The 22403-nt window shown below is 43.2% G+C and overlaps 2 protein-coding genes across 4 annotated transcripts in view; both read right to left on the minus strand.

Annotated features, from left to right (window-relative positions):
* The window catches only part of OCLN (occludin), a 51428-nt gene extending 41891 nt beyond the window's left edge, over positions 1-9537 (minus strand). The window contains exon 1 of the mRNA XM_056539591.1: positions 9481-9537. The gene's annotated coding sequence lies outside the window, so the exon portion shown is untranslated. The remainder of the gene's footprint in view (positions 1-9480) is intronic.
* Positions 9538-18680: 9143 nt separating this feature from the next.
* Positions 18681-22403, minus strand: part of MARVELD2 (MARVEL domain containing 2) — a 42331-nt gene continuing 38608 nt past the window's right edge. The window contains exons 7-8 of one of the 3 annotated variants that reach the window (XM_056539537.1): positions 21955-22050; positions 18681-20117 (exon numbers count right to left, since the gene is read on the minus strand). In XM_056539537.1, coding sequence (XP_056395512.1) covers positions 19998-20117; positions 21955-22050 — 216 coding nt within the window. In that variant the 3' untranslated portion in view covers positions 18681-19997. Of the gene's footprint in view, positions 20118-21954; positions 22104-22403 lie in introns of all 3 variants that reach the window. The other 2 variants (XR_008847799.1, XM_056539545.1) reach the window with 2 other exon arrangements.

The following is a 22403-nucleotide window of genomic DNA, read 5'->3' on the forward strand; positions in this document are numbered from 1 at the left end:
TCCCTAAATTTAACATTTTTACAAGGGGTAATAGGAGAAAATGACCCCCAAAATTTGTAACCCCATTTCTTCTGAGTATGGAAATACCCCATGTGTGGACGTCAAGTGCTCTGCTGGCGAACTACAATGCTCAGAAGAGGAGGAGCGCCATTGAGCTTTTGGAAAGAGAATTTGTTTGGAATGGTAGTCAGGGGCCATGTGCATTTACAAAGCCCCCCTGTGGTGCCAGAACAGTGGACCCCCCCACATGTGACCCCATTTTGGAAACTACACCCCTCACAGAATTTAATAAGGGGTGCAGTGAGTACTTACACCCACTGGCGTTTGACAGATCTTTGGAACAGTGGGCTGTGCAAATGAAAAATTTAAGGTGTCACTGTCACTGTTCCACTGTCACTGACACCTCCTTCTCTTCTGAGCATTGTAGTTCGCCCGCAGAGCACGTTACATTCACATATGGGGTATGTTCTTACTCAGAATAGATGGGGTTACAAATTTTTTATTTTTTTTTTCCTATTTTCCCTTGTGAAAATGAAAAATTTTGGGTAACACCAGCATTTTAGTGAAAAAATTTTTTTTTTTTCATTTTCCCATCCAACTTTAATGAAAATTCGTCAAACACCTGGGGGTGTTAAGGCTCATTATACTCCTTGTCACATTCCGTGAGGGGTGTAGTTTCCAAAATGGGGTCACATGTGGGTATTTATTTTTTTGCGTTTATGTCAGAACCGCTGTAAAATCAGCCACCCCTGTGCAAATCACCAATTTAGGCCTCAAATGTTCATGGTGCGCTCTCACTCCTGAGCCTTGTTGTGCGTCCACAGAGCATTTTAAGCCCACATATGGGGTATTTCCGTACTCAGGAGAAATTGCGTTAGATATTTTGGGGGTCTTTTTTTCCTTTTACCGCTTGTGAAAATAAAAAGTATGGGGCAACACCAGCATGCTAGTGTAAATTTTTTTTTTAACACTAACAGGCTGGTGTAAACCCCAAATTTTCCTTTTCATAAGGGGTAAAAGGAGAAAAAGCCCCCCCAAAATTTGTAGTGCAATTTCTCCCGAGTACGGTAATACCCCATATGTGACCCTAAACTGTTTCCTTGAAATTCTATGCCTTCAGGGGGATCGTGGGTGTCTTAGACAACCGCGATCCCCCTTATATTCTGGGTCACCGGGTCACCATAGACCCGTATGACCTGGAATCGGCGCAAATCGCAAGCGTGAATTCACTTGCGATTTGCGCCGATCGCCGACAGGGGGGGGGGAGCATTTGCGCGGGGTGCCTGCTGATTGATATCAGCAGTCACCCCAGTTCGGTCCCCGCCCGGTGCGCGGCGGGGACGGAGATTCCCACGGTCCTTAAGTACCAGGACGTCAAGGCGTATCCATACGCCCTAGGTCCTTAAGTGGTTAAGGGGTGGGGTGTGACGTTATGAGAAGGCGGGGCTGTGACATCACGAACCGCTGTCCTCTGTATTGTGAGTCATCAGCCACGGAGCAAACTTAGCTCCAGCTGATGACTCGGGGGCTGCAGGAGAGATTGCGGGGGTTCCCAGCAGCGGGACCCCCACGATCAGACATCTTATCCCCTATCCTTGGATAGGGGATAAGATGTCTAGGGGCAAAGTACCCCTTTGTCCCAATTGTTCCCCAAGCGGGTAGGGCTAGTGCTGACTATGTTCAGATGGTGGAAGTTCCACAATTATGCACAAATTCCGTTCAGCAAAGTTTGCTGAATTGCGGCAGAATTTGGACGAAATTCTATGTTCTCAAAACACAGAATTCTGCAGAAATTCAAACCCCCATTGACTTCTGCTGCGGAATCACATTAAGGTCAATGGGCAGTAAATTTCAGCAGAATACTGAGTACTGGGAACGGGTCACCTTTATCAGAGTAGTTGAGAAGGAGTTGAGAGAATATGGTTCTCATTTATGTGGTTCATATTTGTTTGTCTGGATCGGAGGACGTTTTGTCACCTGTAACCTGCCAGGTTGTCTTTTTCATGTATATAATAATGGTACTCTTTATCATCTAACATTTACACTCCCTAATTATTCTTCTGGTGTCCCTCAGTTATAACATTTCTTAACTCCTTAAAGGGGTACTCCTCCCCTAGACATCTTATCCCCTATGCAAAGGATAGAGGATAAGATGTCTGATCGCGGGAGTCCAACCGCTGGGGACCCCCGTGATCTCGGCTGCAGCACCCCAGACATCCCCAGACACCCCAGACATCCAACTTCGCTCTGTGCCAGATGACTGGCGGGGCGGAGGCTCATGACATCACAACCCCTTGTCACGTCACGGCCATGCCCCTCAATGCAAGTCTATGGGAGGGGGCGTGACTGCCTCTCCTTTTACACCAAAATTGACAGTTTAGATCGGATTAAAGATGTAAATCTTTTTGCTCGTAAATTAGCCCTGAGAAATTGTCATCTACAGATGACACAGACTCTAGAGCACAGTTGCGACGGGATGAAGAAACTAGACATACACTTCATGAGTTACTGCTTGAAAATGAAGGTGTTGCCGCAGATTTCAAAGCATTATTTACTGATCTCTTATGACCCCACTATTCTCTCAATGTGCCAACATTGAGGCATTTGTTGCTCAAGCCACAGCTGATATAGAAGCTATTCGTCCTCAGAAGCATTTTATCAATTCTAACTTAACATTGGGAGAACGGCAGACTCTGGAGACTTTGAGATCGGACCAGTCCATAATCATAAAACCCTCCAACAAGGGGGGGGAGAACGTGGTGATTATGGACTGGTTTGACTATGTCTCCAGGAGAAGTATGAGACACTACTATCTGATCCTACAGGTGAATATCAGACCCAGTTCAAAATCTTATTGGCCAATGTCAGGGAACAGTCATTGATTTCTATAGATTAACTAAAATTTCTTTATAATTCACACCCCACTATTGCAGAGTTCTATGCGTTGCCCAAAACGCACAAAAATACTACATCAATTTGCGCGAGACCCATAGTCTCAGGGAATATTTGTCTCACGCAAGGGGCAAGCATCTACATAGATAAGGTGCTATCTCCCTTCGTGGTTACATTACCATCGTATTTAAAAGATACTAAAGATACTGTGTTAAAACTTAAAGATATTAAAGTAACAAGGACCACAATACTTACCAGCCTCAATGTTGAGAGTCTATACAGCAATATCCAGCATGACTTGGGTCTTACCGCTATCACACATTTTGTGAGCACCAAAAGCACCTTTTTATCTGGACACAATGCTTTTGTTGTTGATCTACTGAAATGTATTCTTTTTATCACCAAACACAAGGTACAGCTATGGGGTCTTCTTGTACACCTACTAAAGCAAATTTATTTTTAGGGTGGTGGGAGGACACAATTGTTTTTGTTGAAGCTTTAAGTCTTTTCACTGATCATATAACTTTCTTGGGGTCATTACATTGATGATGTCCTCATTCTTTGGGACGGAGATATCTCACTTTTCACTGATTTTGTTCATCTTCTCAATTCCAATGACATAGGAATGGTATTCACTAGCGAGATTGGAGGATCTTCTACAAATTTCTTGGACCTCCACATTTACATCGATGAGGATCTGAAAATTCAAATGAAGGTATATCGAAAACCTACATCTGCCAACTCATTGCTGCACTGGGGTAGTTGGCATCCTGATCGCCTGAAGGCCAGTATATACATAGGACAATATTTTCGGGCACGCCGCAAGTGCTCGGAGGACTTTTTTTCAGCGACAGATCTCAATGTAAACTATATGACTGAGCACAGCTTCTAATCGGCAGTTAGAAATCCTGCTCATCAAATCTGCGCAGGATCCTGTATGTGTGAAGGAGGTAAGTGTTGCTTTTCTATCAATGGCCCAAGCATGTCGATATGCCCTTTTAGGGTACGTTCACACATAAAGGATCCTGCACAGATTTGATGCGCAGGATCCTGTATGTGTGAACGTACTCTAAAAGTGCATATCAAGGTGCTCGGGCCATTGATAGCAAAGCAACACTTACCTCCTTGGATCAGAATGAACAATCAAACCGTATACAGGGTATAGGTTCCTACGATGGCTATACAATGGTTAAAATTATGGGTATCCTACGGAAACATTGGCACCTTCTTTCCACACATAGAGATCTTGTACCACTGATTGGAGATAGACCAAGCATTACATTTAGAAGAGGATCCAATTTACGGGATCTATTGGTCCACAGTCACTTGGAGACACCCAGTTCAAGAGGTACCTGGCTAAGCAATAAGGCTGTAGGTTCTTTCCCATGTGGTCACTGTTACTTCTGTGCTCATATCATCAAGAGTAAAGTATTCACCAACCCTATAGACTTCCGGACTTATGACATAAGTCAATTAATCAACTGCAGTAGCAGGAATGTCATTTATGTAGCTATGTGCTCATGTCCGAGGTTCTATGTGGGTAAGACTACTCGAGTTCAAAAGACGTATTTCACAACACTTGAGCTCTATTAGAACGAAAAAGGATACTCCCATATCCCGTCACATGCAACTGTCACACAATAGTAACACTAAAGAAATACGTTTTATAGGTCTGTGTCAATTACATCTGGGCCCGAGACGAGGTAACATTGATCAACAATTGTTGAGAGAAGAGGCCAGATGGATACATAGGTTAAAAAGTATGACTCTGTGGGGCCTCAATGAGAGCTTTTCTTTCACCGTTTTTCTTGATCCGCCATAAATATTTTTTCACCTTATTATTGTAAGTGGCAATTATTATCCCCTCCATAAGGTTTTCCCGTTATTTCCTTTAGGTTGTTCCTATAGAATATATTTAGTGTGTGTCATGACTCCATTATGTTTGGTTTTGATGAGGAAAGTAATATACACTGCTCAAAAAAATAAAGGGAACACTAAGATAACATATCCTAGATCTGAATGAATGAACTAATGGTATGAAATACTTTCGTCTTTACATAGTTGAATGTGCTGACAACAAAATCACACAAAAATTATCAATGGAAATCAAATTTATGAACCCATGGAGGTCTGGATATGGAGTCACACTCAAAATGAAAGTGGAAAACCACACTACAGGCTGATCCAACTTTGATGTAATGTCCATAAAACAAGTCAAAATGAGGCTCAGTAGTGTGTGTGGCCTCCACGTGCCCGTATGACCTCCCTACAATGCCTGGGCATGCTACTGATGAGGTGGCGGATGGTCTCCTGAGGGATGTCCTCCCAGACCTGGACTGAAGCATCCGCCAACCCCTGTACAATCTGTGGTGCAACGTGGCGTTCGTGGATGGAGCGAGACTTGATGTCCCAGATGTGCTCATACGGATTCAGGTCTGGGGAATGGGCGGGCCAGTCCGTAGCATCAATGCCTTCCTCTTGTAGGAACTGCTGACACTCCAACCACATGAGGTCTAGCATTGTCTTGCATTAGGAGGTACCCAGGGCCAACCACACCAGCATATGGTCTCACAATGGGTCTGAGGATCTCATCTCAGTACCTAATGACAGTCAGGCAAACTCTGCCAAGCACATGGAGGGCTGTGCGGACCCCCAAAGAAATGCCACCCTATACCATTACTCACCCACCACCAAACCGGTCATGCTGCAGGGTTGTTGCCCTCCTACGGCCTCCTCCATGTCTCCTGGTAGCGCCTCCATGCTCTGTACACTATGCTGACAGACACAGCAAACCTTCTTTCCACAGCTTGCATTGATGTGCCATCCTGGATGAGCTGCACTACCTGAGCCACTTGTGTGGGTTGTAGACTCCGCCTCATGCTACCACTAGAGTGAAAACACTGCCAGCATTCAAAAGTGACCAAAACATCAGACAGGAAACATAGGAACTGAGAAGTGGTCTTTGGTCACCACCTGCAGAACCATTCCTTTATTGGGGGGTGTCTTGTTAATTGCCTATATTTTACACCTGTTGTCTGTTCCATTTGCACAACAGCATGTGAAATTGATTGTCAATCAGTGTTGCTTCCTGAGTGGACAGTGTGATTTCACAGAAGTGTCATTGACTTGGAGTTACATTGTGTTGTTTATTTTTTTGAGCAGTGTAGAATCAAGGCCAATGACTACAATCTACAGTAAATAGCTGTGGAATGTCTTGACACTATATAAGTAAAGAAAAATGTTATCTTGTATATGTGCAAGAAATGAAGAGGTCTTCTGTGTGTACATATATACCAAATACATAGTAATACAAATGGCATAAATATTTAAATTTCCTAGATTTTTCTTTCTGTCTAAAGTACATGAATTGCTTTAGATTTCAGCAGTGTGTTTTGAGATACATTACATATGTACATATTCTTACATTTTAATAGCCTGTATATTTATAAGCGCATGTTTTTACAAGATAATCTCATAACTTGATGTTATCTGGACTGATAAGTACAGATCTGAACAGCAGTACAATGGTGTGTACATTACTTATCAAAAGTAAATTTATTGTGCAGTGGAGTTAATGTTTGGTATTTGCCTTCCTGATAAAAATAAAATTATACAGACTGTTGTGTATTTGAATACGAGCTCAATTCAAGCAGCTCCAAAAGCCATTAGACAGCAGTATATTTTAGAGTACTGGGACCACACAAAAATCATTATGGTGCAATTACATTTTTTTTTTTTTTTTATCCCAGCAAATATTCAGCATTTGGACATGACATAGCATTAAGTTTTGCCCCTCTAGGAGTCAGAATAGAGCTCCTATTGTCCAGAGAATTAATTTGGCCGAGGGGGGGGGGGGGGCACACTTTTTGGTCAGTGATTGGCACAGTGGGCATTTCCTAACTGTCAAGAGGTATGCATTAAGTCAGTATTTCCCAACCAGGGTGCCTCCAGGTGTTACAAAACTACAACTCCCAGCATGCCCGGACAGCCAAAGGCTGTCCGGGCATGCTGGGAGTTGTAGTTTTGCAACACCTGGAGGCACACTGGTTGGGAAACACTGCATTAAGTAATCGGCAGCATCACAGCTCAAAATTAACTCCATTAAAGGAGATGTCCGGTGCTCAATTTTCTTATTGTATCCGTTCCGGGCTGCAAACAAAAAAAAGAAAATAAGCTTTCTCTTTCCTGCCTACGCTCCCCCGGTGCTCCGGTACAGGCGTTCGGTCCCCAAGCTGTATTCTTCTTACTTCCTGTTAGCACGGCACGTCACACAGAGCTTCAGCCTATCACTGGCCGAGGCGGGACATCGCTGCGGCCGGTGATAGGTTGAAGCTCCGTGTGACGTGCCGGGCTAACAGGAAGTAAGAAGAATACAGCCCGGGGACCGAACACCGGTACTGAAGCACCGGGGGAGCCTAGGCAGGTAAGAGAAAATTTGTTTTCTTTTATTTTTCAGCCCGGAACGGATAAAATAAGAAAAGTGAGCACCGGACATCTCCTTTAATAGCTACTAGCAGAGCAATAAGGGGGCTACCTGGCACCCAGCAATCATGTGATAACTAAATCATTCAGCAGGCACCCCGGGACATCCCCAGGGGGGTTCTGAGACACCCCAACCCCCCCCCCCATGTCGGCAATCGTAGAAAATCGCATGTCAATTCAGACATGCGATTTTCTCCAATTCTGGGCTGATCGAGTCTCTGGCGACCCGATCACCCAGAAAATAGGGATGATCGGAGTTGTCAGTGACAGCCCCGATCAGCCTTAAGGGATAGGAGTGAGGTCACAGTGCTGCAATCTCCTCCTATCCCCTGCCATTAGTCAGAACTGAGTTCTGACCAATGGCAGCGCAGGAAAGGGGGTTGCCATGGAAACGCCCATTCTGCCCACCCCTGGATGTTGGGCAGAACGGGGGGAGAAGATGGAGTCCTGTACCTGAGAAGAAGATGCGTGGGGCCCGGCGATCATCGCAGACATCCAGCGGAGATCACGGCTCAGGTAGGGAATCATCGTGGGGGGGAGAAATGAAAGTGAAAGTAATGTGATCTTTACTGTGGCAGCCACTAGGAAGGCCGAATTGCAACTCCCAGCATGCCCAGACAGCCAAAGGCTGTCTGAGCATGGTGGGAGTTGTAGTTTTGCAACATCTGGAGGGTCACAGTTTGGTGACCACTGTTACAGTGGTGCCCAAACGGTAGCCCTCCAGATGTTGCCAAACTACAACTCTCAGCATGCCTAGACCACCCAGGCATGCTGGGAGTTGTAGTTCTGTAACATCTGTCCCTTCAGATTTTGCAATTTTCATGAAATTTTTGAAAATTGCTGCTCTACTTTGAAGCCCTCTAATTTTTAGAGTTATTAACGCTTAAAGTGACGGTGGTCAGAATTGCGAAAAAGGGCTCAGTCCTTAAGGGGTTAAGGACATTACATGAATGTTGGATCAGCCTGTAGTGTGGTTTTCCACTTTGATTTTGAGTGTGACTCCATATCCAGACCTCCATGGGTTGATAAATTTGATTTCCATTGATAATTTTTGTGTGATTTTGTTGTCAGCACATTCAACTATGTAAAGACGAAAGTACCGTATTTATCGGCGTATAACACGCACTTTTTAGGCTAAAATTTTTAGCCTAAAGTCTGTGTGGGTGTTATACGCCGATACACCCCCAGGAAAGGCAGGGGGAGAGAGGCCGTCGCTGCCCGCTTCTCTCCCCCTGCCTTTCCTGTGGTCTAGAGCGCTGCTGTCGGCCCTTTTCACCCCCTGGTTATCGGCGCCGCTGCCCGTTCTGTCCCCCTGACTATCGGTGCCAGCGCCGATAGCCAGGGGGAGAGAAGCGGCGCCGACAGCCAGGGGGAGAGAAGGGGCAGCGGCACCCATTGCCGGCGCCGCTGCCCCGTTGCCTCCCCCCATCCCCGGTGGCATAATTACCTGAGTCCGGTCCGCGCTGCTCCGCTGCTCCAGGCCTCCGTCGTGCGTCCCCGGCGTCATTGCTATGCGCTGAACAGCGCGGCGCATGACGTCAGAGCGCCGCGCCGTGCATAGTAACGACGCTGGGGACGCACGACGGAGGCCTGGAGCAGCGCGGACCGGACTCAGGTAATTATGCCACCGGGGATGGGGGGAGGCAACGGGGCAGCGGCGCCGGCAATGGGTGCCGCTGCCCCTTCTCTCCCCCTGGCTATCGGCGCCGGCACCGATAGTCAGGGGGACAGAACGGGCAGCGGCGCCGATAACCAGGGGGTGAGAAGGGCCGACAGCAGCGCTCTAGACCCCAGGAAAGGCAGGGGGAGAGAAGCGGGCAGCGACGGCCTCTCTCCCCCTGCCTTTCCTGGGGGTATATCGGGGTATACACGCGCACACACGCACCCTCATTTTGCCATGGATATTTGGGTAAAAAACTTTTTTTACCCAAATATCCGTGGTAAAATGAGGGTGCGTGTTATAGGCCGGTGCGTGGTATACCCCGATAAATACGGTATTTCATACGATTAGTTCATTCCTTCAGATCTAGGATGTGTTATCTTAGTGTTCCTTTTATTTTTTGTGCATTGTATATAAACATTGCTAGAAAAAAAAAAAAAAACTACCTTCCTTCTGGCTTTTCTCTCCTGCAATTGTATGATCTCCATGGGGGAGATTTATCAAAACCTGTGCAGAGGAAGAGTGGCGCTGTTGCCCATAGCAACCAATCAGATTGCTTCTTTCATTTTCCACAGGCCTCTAAAGAGGCCTGTGGAAAATGAAAGAAGCAATCTGATTGGTTGCTATGGGCAACTGCACCACTCTTCCTCTGCACAGGTTTTGATAAATCTCCCCACGTCTCTACAGAGTCTGTGGCTATATACACAGAATTGTCATTGCAGGGTCACACGTGGATCAGCCGGAAGCTGTTTGGCGATCTGCAGGTGGTTAAGATTGTGTACTTTGTTTTCTCTTCCCCACCCCCTCTGTACTCAATTTTGTATTACTCCATTAACAACAAGTTGGAGAGAACTGTAAATAAAAGGTGTTTTGCCCTGCTCTTCTGTCGGCATGTGACCTAACAGCATGGTTTTATGGATGGAATACTCATCTGACTACAGATAACAGGAGTCTGACAGAATCGTGAATGTACCTTTCTGTCTGAACAACCAATAGTACATCATGCAATTAAAACCTAGCACAAGATTAGTAAAGCAAACAAAGTGACTCAGTCTTTTAGTAGGCATAAATGCATACCTCCTTTATGCAATGCAAAGAAGGACACTTAGGTTTCGCCATTTTATTTTTAGCCATACCCTTAACTATGGGATGCCTGAGTACTAGTGCCCAGGTCATTGGTTCTGCAGGCCGTTTATGTGATTATAGAGCAGTTATATCCATTGACTCACAAGTGGTGTCTTCTAATTCGATTAGTTCTTTCTGCCATTTTTTTCTCCATCCAGCACAGACCGCCATGATTATTTCTTCCAACCACAGAAAAAGCTGGGTTCTACAGAACAAGCTGGGTGCCCTACAGTGCTTCTTTTTGTGTCCTACATATAGAGTGCCCCCAAACAGTAAATAGTATACCCTTTAGGCCCCACACAGTAAGTGACCCTCATAATGCCCACACAGTAAAATGAACCCCACTGTGCCCTCACATAGTTTTGTGCTCCCCCACTGTGTTCTGACAACAAAAAAATCAAAAATACCTTTCCCCAATCCTACAAAAAATCATGGCTTTCCCCCTTCCTGCAGAAGGCATCTAGGTGTAAGTGGTGCTGTGCAACTACCTACCACCTGTACCCAGAAATAATGCGCTCGGCTGTCACAACCTTTTGTAAGCCTTAGGGTGCGTTCACACGCTAGTAACTAGCAGCAGGTTTCCTGCTGCGGGAAACCCGCTGCGAGTTACGCTACGATTCATTTGAATGGGTCCGCGGACAGTCCGCAAATCTGACACTATTGCGGACTGTGTGTGGACCCATTTAAATCAATGGTAGCATAACTCGCAGCGGAAAATCCGCTGCTAGTAATAGCGTTTGAACGCACCCTTAGGCCCAAAGGACCCAGTGACTAACAATGGGAAATGAGGTGCAGGGAGTTGATGTCTCTTTGCTTTGCCACAGTTTTCAACTAAATCTCTTAAAGTAATTATCCAGGATTAGAAAAACAGCTGATTTCTTTTAAAAACAGCATCACATCTGTCCTCAGGTCGTGTCCTTAGGTTGAAGTGACCACAGCAAAGTTGTAATACCACACACACACAACCTAAGGACAGGGCTGGGGCTGTTTTTGAAAGAAACTAGCTCTGCTTTTCTATTACTGGATAACCTCTTTAACCCGTCCAGGACACAAGGCGTCCTGGGACTTAAGGACCCAGGGCGTACCTGTACGCCCTGGACATTTACGTTCACAGTCGATAACTGGGCGATGAACGGAACAGAATGCCTGCTGAAATCATTCAGAAGGCAACCTGTGCACACCCCTGGGGGGCCCCCATGTCCTCAATTCAGACCAACGATTTGCGGCGATTCTGGCTGAATCGGGTCTCTGGTGACCCAGAAAAAAAAGGGTGATCAGGGCTGCCTGAGACAGCCCCAATGACCCTTTAGCAGGAGTGAGGTGGCACTGGTGCAATCTCATGATGGTCCCGATTCGTTGGCCAGTGAATCAGGACTCCTGCTGTGGGTGTCACTAACTGCACCCGCTCCGCCCTTAGTCCGGGTGTCGGGAGGTGACACCAGCAGCGAGGGGCCCCGATCCCCGGCTGCGGAATCAGGGCCCCAGGACTAGCGGAGAGGAGAGTACAGCAGCAGGAGGAGGTAAGGCTTGCTGGGAGTTGTAGTTGTGCCTCCGGCTGTTGCATAATTACAACTCCCAGCATGCCCTTTGGCTGTGCATGCTAGGAGTTGTACTATACAACAGCAGGAGGCGAGTGCTGTGTACCTCCAGCTGTTGTATAATACAGCTCTCAGCATGCACATCTAAAGGGCATGCTGGGAGTTGTAGTTATGCAACAGCCAGAGGCACAACTACAACTCCCAGCATGCCCATTGGCTGTGTGCATGCTGGGTTGTGGTTATGCAACAGCTGGAGGCACATTTTTTGAATGAAAAAGTGTGCTTCCAGCTGTTGCATAACTACAACTCTCAGCATGCACAGACAGCCAAAGGTCATGTTGGGAGTTGTAGTTGTGCTTCCGGCTGTTGCAGAGCTATTACTCCCAGCATGCCTTTCAGCTATGAGTGCATGCTGAGCGTTTTAGTTTTGCAACAGCTGGCACATTGGTTGCGAAACATTAGGTTAGGGTTTGTTACCCTCCAGCTGTTGCAAAACTACAACTCCCAGCATGCACTGACAGACCGTGCATGCTGAGTGTTGTAGTTTTGCAATTGCTGGAGGTACACTGGTGCGGAAACACTGCAGTAATCTGTTACCTAACTCAGTGTTTCCAACCAGTGTGCACGGAGATGTAGTTTAGCAACAGCTGGATGTCTCTCTCCCCCCATGTGAGTGTACAGGGTACATTTACACGGGCAGGGGTTTTCAGCGAGTTTCCCACTGCAAGTTTGAGCTGCGACAAATTTTCCGCTGCAGCTCAAACTCCCAGCGGTAAACTTGCTGTGAACCCCCGCCCGTGTGAATGTACCCTAAAAACACTACACTACCACAAAATAAAGGATAAAACACTACATATACACACCCTTAACACAGGGTGTCTCCAGCTGTTGCAAAACAACAACTCCCAGTATTGCCGGACAGCCATCGACTGTCCAGGCATGCTGGGAGTTTTGCAACAGCTGGAGGCACCCTGTGTGGGGAACAAAGGGTATTTTAGTGGAGGAGGGAAATGCCATGCTTGCATCCGGGTCCACCCCTATGCAAATCCCCAATTCAGGCCTCAAATGCGCATGGTGCTCTCTCAATTCAGAGCCCTGTCGTATTTGAAGGCAATTGTTTAGGGCCACATATGGGGTATTTCCGTACTCGGGAGAAATTGCGTTACAAATTTTGGGAGGCTTTTTTACCTTTTATCTCTTTTGAAAAGGTAAAGTTGGGGTCTACACCAGCATGTTAGTGTAAAAAAATGTTGTTTACACTAACATGCTGGTGATTCCCCATACTTTTCATTTTCACAATAATAAGGTAAAAGGAAAAAAAGACCCCCAAATTTGTAATGCAATTTCACTTCAAAATTGAACTGGTCCTTGAAAAATTCAGATTTAGAAATGTTTATGAAAAATTGTAAAATTGCTGCTAAACTTTGAAGCCCTCTGATGTCTTCCAAAAGTAAAATTATGTCAACTTTATGATGCCAACATAAAGTAGACATATATGTGAATAAATATATAATTTATTTGGCAAGTTCATTTTCTTTACAAGCATAGGGGGAGATTTATCAAAACCTGTGCAAAGGAAAAGTTCCCCAGTTGCCCATAGCAACCAATCAGATCGCTTCTTTCATTTTGCAGAGGCCTTGTTAAAAATGAAAGCAGCGATTTGATTGGTTGCTATGGGCAACTGGGGAACTTTTCCTTTGCGCAGGTTTTGATAAATCTCCCCCATAGAGTTTTAAAGTTAGAAAAATGCATAATTTCTTGGTGAAAAATTCCAAAATTTCATGGAAAATTTGAAAATGTTGCAAGTATTGACGGAAATTTTCCACTAACAAAAGTAGAATGTCACGAAAAAACAATCTCGGAATCAAATTCATAAGGAAAAGCATCCAAGATTTATTAATGCTTAAAGTGACAGTGGTCAGATTTGCAAAAAATGCTCTGGTCCTTAATGTCATAAGGGCTTGGTCCTTAAGGGGTTAAGGATCCAGCTATAAGTGGCCTTAATAGGAACAAAGATTGGGCCAGGTGCCCCTAGCAGAATATGAGGCATACCTCATGTGACATTGCCTGAAATCTGGGACTGTCCCTCTGTCTCTAGGATAGTTGGGAGGTTTAATAAAATAAGAATCATCATTAATTCAAGGGTGCAGTTTTCCTCGATTGGGATTTCCCCGTTTGAAACAGAATGCAAAGTTGGTCTGGTGGTTCCGGCTAAAGATGAGCGAACTTACAGTAAATTCGATTCGTCACGAACTTCTCGGCTCGGCAGTTGATGACTTATCCTGCATAAATCAGTTCAGCTTTCAGGTGCTCCCGTGGGCTGGAAAAGGTGGATACATTCCTAGGAAAGAGTCTCCTTGGACTGTATCCACCTTTTCCAGCCCACCGGAGCACCGGAAAACTGAACTAATTTATGCAGGAAAAGTCAGCAACTGCCGAGCCGAGAAGTTCGTGACAAATCGAATTTACTGTAAGTTCGCTCATCTCTAGTTCTGGCTCATCCATGCATTACACGGTTTCCATTTATTTTATGGTTGACAGAATTTTAATGTTACAGACCAAACTCCAGAAACAGTGCACCGCAGCTCTACTTTATAATCACAAGGTATTCAATGTATTTTGTAAAATCTGTCCACTGTAGTGTGGAGACATTTCATATTAGTTGTCACCGTTAAAAAAAACATCAGAACATCCCTTGTCCTGGCTCATAAATGCTCAATTGAATTCTTACGTTGGGGTTTGCAGCCGTCATCCGTCTTTGCCAGACGAGTCGAGTCACAGCAGCCCTGCGGTGAGTGCGGGTACCCTGTCTTTTCTTTGCTAGCAAAAGCTGATTGATACCTATGTCAATGGTGCAGAATTGTGTTCAAATACAAGGTCTCTAGCTCAGCGTTTCCCAACCAGTGTGCCTCCAGCTGTTGCAAAACTACAACTCCCAGCCGTTGGCTGTCCGGGCATTCTGGGAGTTGTAGTTTTGTAACAGCTGGAGGCACACTGGTTAGGAAACACTGCTCTAGCTAACTGCTTGCTGACCAGTGGCCAACTATCCACATCCTGTTAAGAAGCCGATTTTCCTGTCAGGATCTAGAAAAAAAAAAAAAAAAGCCTGCAGAGAGGCAAGTCAAAACACACAGCTGCTAAAAGAAAGCCGTGCCCTTTTTGGCCACAAGTATACAATTAAAGAAAGAAAAAAAATTTTTTAAAAAAAATAAAATAAAATTAGTTCCCCATTATCTCTGATGAACTTCTATATGTACTATGTGTTGTAGAAAATCTAGACTTGTAATAATTCGGGCTCAGTGGTGTCTGCCAGGATAGCGAATTCGCAATAGTTGATTAAACACAGACAGACAGTCAGTGATCCAGCAACTGATTCCTTCTCCAGTATAGCAAAGAATCCCTGGGGAGGTCAGTGTTCAGTTTATTTATGTACACAACAAAGAGGGAGGGGTTACAGTAGCCACTCCCACATATACAGTATCAGGTGTCACACCTACAGCCACTGTCTTAAAGGCACTCCCACAGTGAACACAGACAAGTTACAATATGGTTACAACATTGTGCACTGAGGCCTGCACGTCACTGACCACCAACACATCTGCAGCTGTGCCAATAGCCAATAGCAACAAACCACACTGCACAACATTACACTCACCATGAAGGCAATGTGACAAACAAGAAAATATTTCCACGACACTATGAAACCTGCTTTGCACATTGACAGAAACAGAAAAATAATTGTGAAACTATTGTTGTACTAAGAAATTGGACGGTAGGGGTGCAAATGATTTCCAGTTCAGGATCCTCATCTTTTGGCCAAATTGCTGAGGGTCTCTCACTTTGAAGGACTTGCCGATCCTGCATTACACAGACAATCCATTGATTTGAATAGGCACTGTGTACAGCTTTCCCTTGTAGGGGTGCTTCAGAAAATTTTTACTTTTACCGCAAGTTACAGCTAATTGCTGGGAGTCCCAAAAGGGAAGTCTGTGACTATTTTTCAGTGACCCTTCTACTAAATAGAAAAAGGCAAGAAGGGGGGGGGGGGGGTGCAGCATTGTAAGTTGTCCATAGGATTAATCCATGGATTTTAGGATCAAAAAAGGCTTACAATATAATATAAAATAAAAAGCACAATTATGCATTTTGGGAGTGAAAGTCTCCCTTCCTCAGATTGAAATGCTACTTTAATCTGTGGAAGATTTTCACTACCAAAATGCATTATTGTGGATATATATATATATATATATATATATATATATATATATTTTTATATATAATATATATATATTTATATATTTTTTATTTTTATTGTTAAAGGCATTACATTTTTTGCATTAAACAATTTAACAAAAAGCAAAGTCCGCCACAATAGCCACTCACCACGCCAATAGAACATATCAGGAGGAACATACAAAAGGAGAAAATGACACTGTAGAACAAAGCTATAGTCCAAATATGTCTACAACAGGGGTCCTCAAACTTTTTGAAAGGGGGGCCAGTTCACTGTCCCTCAGACCGTTGGAGGGCCGGACTATAGATAACAAAACATGAATAAATTCCTATGAACACTTATATATCTTATTAGTGGAGTACCACTTTAAGTACACAGCACAGTTCCCCCCACATTAGGTTGGCAGTATAGATTCCCCCACATTAGGTTGGCAGTATAGTTCCCCCACATTAGGTTGTAGTTTCCCCCCACATTAGGTGCAGTATAGTTCCCCCACATTAGGTGCAATATAGTCCCCCACATTAGGTGCAATATAGTCCCCCACATTAGGTGCAATATAGTCCCCCACATTAGGCGCAATATAGTCCCCCACATTAGGCGCAATATAGTCCCCCACATTAGGCGCAATATAGTCCCCCACATTAGGCGCAATATAGTCCCCCACATTAGGCTGGCAGTATAGTCCCCCACATTAGGCTGGCAGTATAGTTCCCCCACATTAGGCTGGCAGTATAGTTCCCCCACATTAGGCTGGCAGTATAGTCCCCCACATTAGGCTGGCAGTATAGTTCCCCCACATTAGGCTGGCAGTATAGTCCCCCCACATTAGGTGCTGTATGTTCCCCCACATTAGGCTGGCAGTATAGTCCCCCAAATTATGTTGGCAGTATGTTCCCCACAGGCATACAGCCTCCAGCCATAAAGTATGGCTGGAGGCTGTATGCCTGTGTACTGCCCCATTTCAGTGTTCCGACCACCGCTCCGGCCATAGCTGGACCGGAGGATCGGTGGTCAGAACACTGAAGGGACGCGCTGCTGGTAAACACTTACCTACTACCAACGTGCGCGTCCTTGCTTCTTCTCTTCTGCTCTGCGCTCGGTTGCCATGGGCGCACGCATGGGATGTCAGTGACGTTGCTGCGTGCGCCTGCTCCCGGCGGTCCCCGCGTTTTTAAAGTAAACGCGGGCCGCAGGGACTTCAGAGGCATCCTTGTGTTCCGAAAGCATCTTTCGGAACACAGGGATGTCCTAAGGCAAAAACACCCGGCGGGCCGGGTAAATGCGCTCCGTATGTGGCCCATGGGCCGTAGTTTGAGGACCCCTGGTCTACAATATAGGGAGCCAGGACCCCATTTCCAAGCTTCATGAAAGCAGAGGAGCCGCTACAGCAGCCAACAAGTATAACACACCCAAAACATTCACTCCTAAACACATAACATAGTTGTTTTTTTTTTTTGTATTAAACTCCTGTATGTCAATAAACTTGATGCTGAAGTCCATGGATTAATCCTACAAGCAGCGCCTACAGTGTCCCTTCTTCTAGCCTTTTCTGCATTACTCCATGGGTTCCTCATCTTTCTACCTGTCAGGACACTTTCCACTGATAGCAGCACATCCATTCAGCGTTACGCCCACTGCATAGGGGTAATATGCTATGCTAAAAGCGCTTTCAAAAAGGTGGAGTGTTTAAAAAAAAAAAAAAAAAGCTATTCTGCCAGTCTGTAGTCTCCACTAGAGGAAGCTTACTGCACACTGTGTTAGGCTGGGTCCACACTACGTTTTGTCCCATACGGGAGCGCATACGGCAGGAGGGAGCTAAAACCTCGCGCTCCCGTATGTGACCGTATGCGCTCCCGTATGCCATTCACTTCAATGAGCCGACCGGAGTGAAACGTTCGCTCCGGTCGGCTCATTTTTGCGCCGTATGCGCTTTTACAACCGGACCTAAAACCGTGGTCAACCACGGTTTTAGGTCCGGTTGTAAAAGCGCATACGGCGCAAAAATGAGCCGACCGGAGCGAACGTTTCACTCCGGTCGGCTCATTGAAGTGAATGGCATACGGGAGCGCATACGGTCACATACGGGAGCGCGAGGTTTTAGCTCCCTCCTGCCGTATGCGCTCCCGTATGGGACAAAACGTAGTGTGGACCCAGCCTTAAACGGTTATCCAGGAATAGAAAAAAATAAAAAAACAGATCTAAAAATTACCAGCACAGAATTTATAAAAAAAAATATATATATTTAAATAAAAAAATAATAAATTTAAAAACTTTGAAGGTAGTGTGTTTGATCTGAAAATCGAATTTAAAAAGTGTGTGTGTGTGTGTGTGTGTGTGTGTGGGGTAACCTTTTAATATGCACTTAGCTAGAGGTTTTACTAGCCTGGTAAATGATTACTTTTCTAAAAGGAATCAGGTCTATATTTACTAATTCTAGTGTGAATATACCATTATATGTAAAAGCAAGTGTTCTTCAGCTCATTTCTTTGGCTGATTTGATTATTTTAGCAGGTTAAAGGAAATCCTCTAAAGAAGATCTAGAAAAACAAAACTCAAATATCCTCTTGACAAACATTTGGCCTTATAATCCAGGGGTATATATAGTACCATATGTGTGTTTTTTTTTGTCCGCTATTTAGTCTAGTGTCATCTTAAAGGTGCCTTTTTGAAGCCTTTTTGGAGAATTAAAAAAAATATATATATAATACCAGCAACACAATAAAATAAAAGAATATATACATTTTATTTTTAGAATGGAAGAATCCTACTTTACGTTCCATTTGTGGAGAATAATAACACTCCATTATTACAGTATAGAAATATGTACATGAAATGATAAGTGTCTTTCCAGTTGTTGGTTACAGCATTTCGCTGTTCAATCTTATATAATTGAGAAACTAAAATACTTTTTTTTATTTTTTTATTACTGCATTGTCCACACTGTAAGTACTCCCTGTTCATGAGCAGACATGCAGCCTTTTACATAACTGATATTAACATTTTCACAAGAAAATATATACAATAAAACAGATCCATAGAAGAAGCGGCACTCCAATTGAATTGTGATAAAGTGGATTTATTCACCCATCAATTCAGAGAGGTGCTACGTTTCGGTCTACACAATGAGACCTTTTTTAAGCCTAGTCTCATTGGGGGACATTTATCAAAGCATTAAGTAGTTGTTTTTTTTTGCTTAAAATGGTTGCAAAATTGTCACACTTGCGCCTACGCTCTTTTTTCTGCGACTTTTTGCTTGTTCAGTGTCCTAAGCAAAAAATAAAAATTCTTGCTTACCAAAGCAGAAAGTGATTTTTGACTTGCAGTGGTCAGAGATTTATCAAGTGCGAAAGTCGTAAAAAAGTCGCATCGCATGAAAAAACCTACATAATTTACTCAGACATGGAGCAGAAAAAGCTACTACCAAAGCAAAAAAAGAAAAATTGCTTACGTGAAAGAAATTCATCAACAGGCTGAAACCAGTTGATAAATAAGTCGCACATAAGCAAAAAAATTGTAAGAAAAAAAATTACTAAAAAAAGAAATACATAAGCAAACATTGATAAAATGTCCCCCATTGTGTAGACCGAAACGTAGCACCTCTGACTTGATGGGTGAATAAATCCACTTTATCACAATTCAATTGGACTTCTATGGATCTTCAAGTTGTGGGATATTGAGTCGCATCCCTAGGAGCTGAGCACCCACGTGGACCTAGAGTCCCTATCACAGTGCCGGTTCCTTCCCAGAAGCTGTTTACAATAAAACACATATCTAAAATATTCTGCAATATTTAAAAGGTTTTTGAGACTAAGGCTTCAATTCGGAGCCTTTATAAACAACTTACATCAAATTAAACATGAAGAATAGTGTTGCATTCATCTCTTATCTTTCTGCCAGACCTACAGAATCCAACTAACCCCATTAGTTGTATGTCAGATCCAGCACTGCATCATGGTTTTCTTTATAAATGCAAGCCAATGACATAGATGTTAACTGAATCTAAAAAATAAGTGACATTATGCTACTAAAAAGGAAAAAAAAAAAAAAAAAAAAAACTTCCAGAGAACTAGTTATATCCATCGTTCCAGGTCATGACCTTGTCATACTCCTGAATTCTCTGCTTGATGTGAGAGAGCTTGTTTTTCAAGTACTCGCAGCGTTCCTTCTTCTCCAAAAACGTAGGATCCTATTAGGAGGAAGAGAGGTAATTAGCCTGGATTTCACCTAAACCCTTAGGAAAGAACATTCAGCCGGGTCTGTTAGGACACAATAATCCACATGTTGTACTGTGGCCAGGTTGAAACAACCAACAATAAAACAAGCTGGATGGATAAAGTTCATTTTGTGCTGAGAAACAAGATGGGACAGTTTAATAAATGTCCATAGAATATTATAAGAAACAGAATTCAAAGACTGTAGAAGTCTGTAGAATGTACTAGATTTTATCTGACCCTACACTACATTTCTGGAGTTCATTTTCAAGTTGTTGTGTTCTGCTGTGACTTCTTCTAAAGATATAGATATAACCATCTGCATTATTCATCCATTAATGATTATATTCTGTACTATTTAAAGGGGTACTCTGGGGGATTTCTTTTTCTTTAATCAACTGGTGCCAGAAAGTTAAACAGCTTTGTAAATTCCTTCTATTTGAAAATCTTAACCCTTCCAGTACTTAGCTGCTGTATGTCCCAGAGGAAGTTTTTTTACTTTTATTATTTCTATTTCCCTTCTGTCTGACCACAGTGCTCTCTGCTTATGTCTCTGTCCATTTTAGGAACTGGCCAGAGTAGGAGCAAATCCCTATAGCAAACCTATCCTGCTCTGGACAGTTCCTAAAATGGACAGAGGTATAAGCAGAAAGCACTGTGGTCAGACAGGAAGGAAATTCAAAAAGAAAACAACTTCCTGTGGAACATATAGAAGCTGATAAGTACTGGAAGGGTTAAGATTTTTTAATAGAAGTAATTTACAAAGTTTTTTAACTTTCTGGCACCAGATGATTTAATAAAATAAAATAAAAATGTTTCCCAGAGGAATACCTCCTCTAAAAAGGGGTTTTCCAGGAATAGAAAAACAGAGCTAATTTCTTTCCAAAACAGCTCCCCATCTGTCTCCAGGTTGGGTGTGGTTTTAAAACTTTGTTCCATTCACTTCAATGGAACTGAGCTGCAGAACCACGCCCAGCCTGGAGACAGATGGGAGCAGTTTTTGAAAGAAAGTAGCTAATAGAAGCTAATAGAAAGTATTCTATTCCTGGATAACCCCTTTAAGTGAACCTGTCAGATGACTTATACTAAGAAGAACATAAGATTGTAGGATAGAAGCTGATGTCTGCGATATACATAGGTTTATATAATCTGAAGCAGGATTTCTGGGTTAAAAACCGAGTAAATCCTGGCAACACTGAGGAGGAGATTTATCATTGGATTCCTGGCTGTTTTGTGGCTGTAATTCGGCGCAAAATGTTTGTGTCTTTTTTTTTTTTTTGCGCAATAATTTTGCCCCCTTTTTTTTAGTTTTCACAAATTTTTTGTCTTAGAAATCCAGTGATTCCTTTCAGACATTGCGGTGGAAGATATTTACTATGCGCGTCTTTAATAAAAAGGTGCAAAAAAAAGGGTGTAAACCTCTCACAAAAAAATAAAAAAAATAACACAAACTCATACCAGGTCGAACTAATATTAGAGTATTTGTGGAATAGTCTAAATAAAATTATAGGAATCCTAATTTGTGAAATGGTATTAATGTTAAGTAATTTGATAACTGTTCAAAACATTTGAATAATCAAAAATTATTAGGATAATATTGTTGGCCATGGGAAAATATATATATAGTACAACTATACCACTTTTCCGGAGACAATTCTTTTTACCTTCCCAGACAAATTGGGATCATCAAAGTATACATTGGCATGCCGTGCTTGACATACTGGTGATGTATAACACAGACAAGCAGTAACAATGCAGTACAATCTACACTGTAATAATATGTAATAATTAGCAAACTTGAAGTAACCCTACCTGAACTATTAACATTTCTATTTTTGTCAGAAAATTCTCTTTTTTTCCCTGTGAATACGACATTTTCACCCTCCAACTACATTGTCCTGAAAAATACTAGCCATGGAAGTTCCATCAGCAGTAGACATACTTTCCTTTGACATGGTTTGCTGTAGTTTATAGTTTCAATTAAAAAAATATAAATAAAAAAATAGGATGAAAAAAAAATAATTTTTTTTTAAATAATAATAATAAAAATTATTATAAAAATAATAATAATTAATAAAAATAGAAATAATAATAAATAAATAGGGCCAATTTGACAGACAAAAAAAAAAAAAAACCACACACACCCCACAAAATGCTTATTCACAGCCACACAATGATAAATCTACCCCTAAATCCTGACTATAATGGCCATATATTGATGGACAAGTATTGTGGCACCTTTCTTCATCACATAATACCAC

This window comes from Hyla sarda, chromosome 1 (genome assembly GCF_029499605.1).
Source record: "Hyla sarda isolate aHylSar1 chromosome 1, aHylSar1.hap1, whole genome shotgun sequence".
In the NCBI taxonomy this organism is placed as follows: Eukaryota; Metazoa; Chordata; class Amphibia; order Anura; family Hylidae; genus Hyla; species Hyla sarda.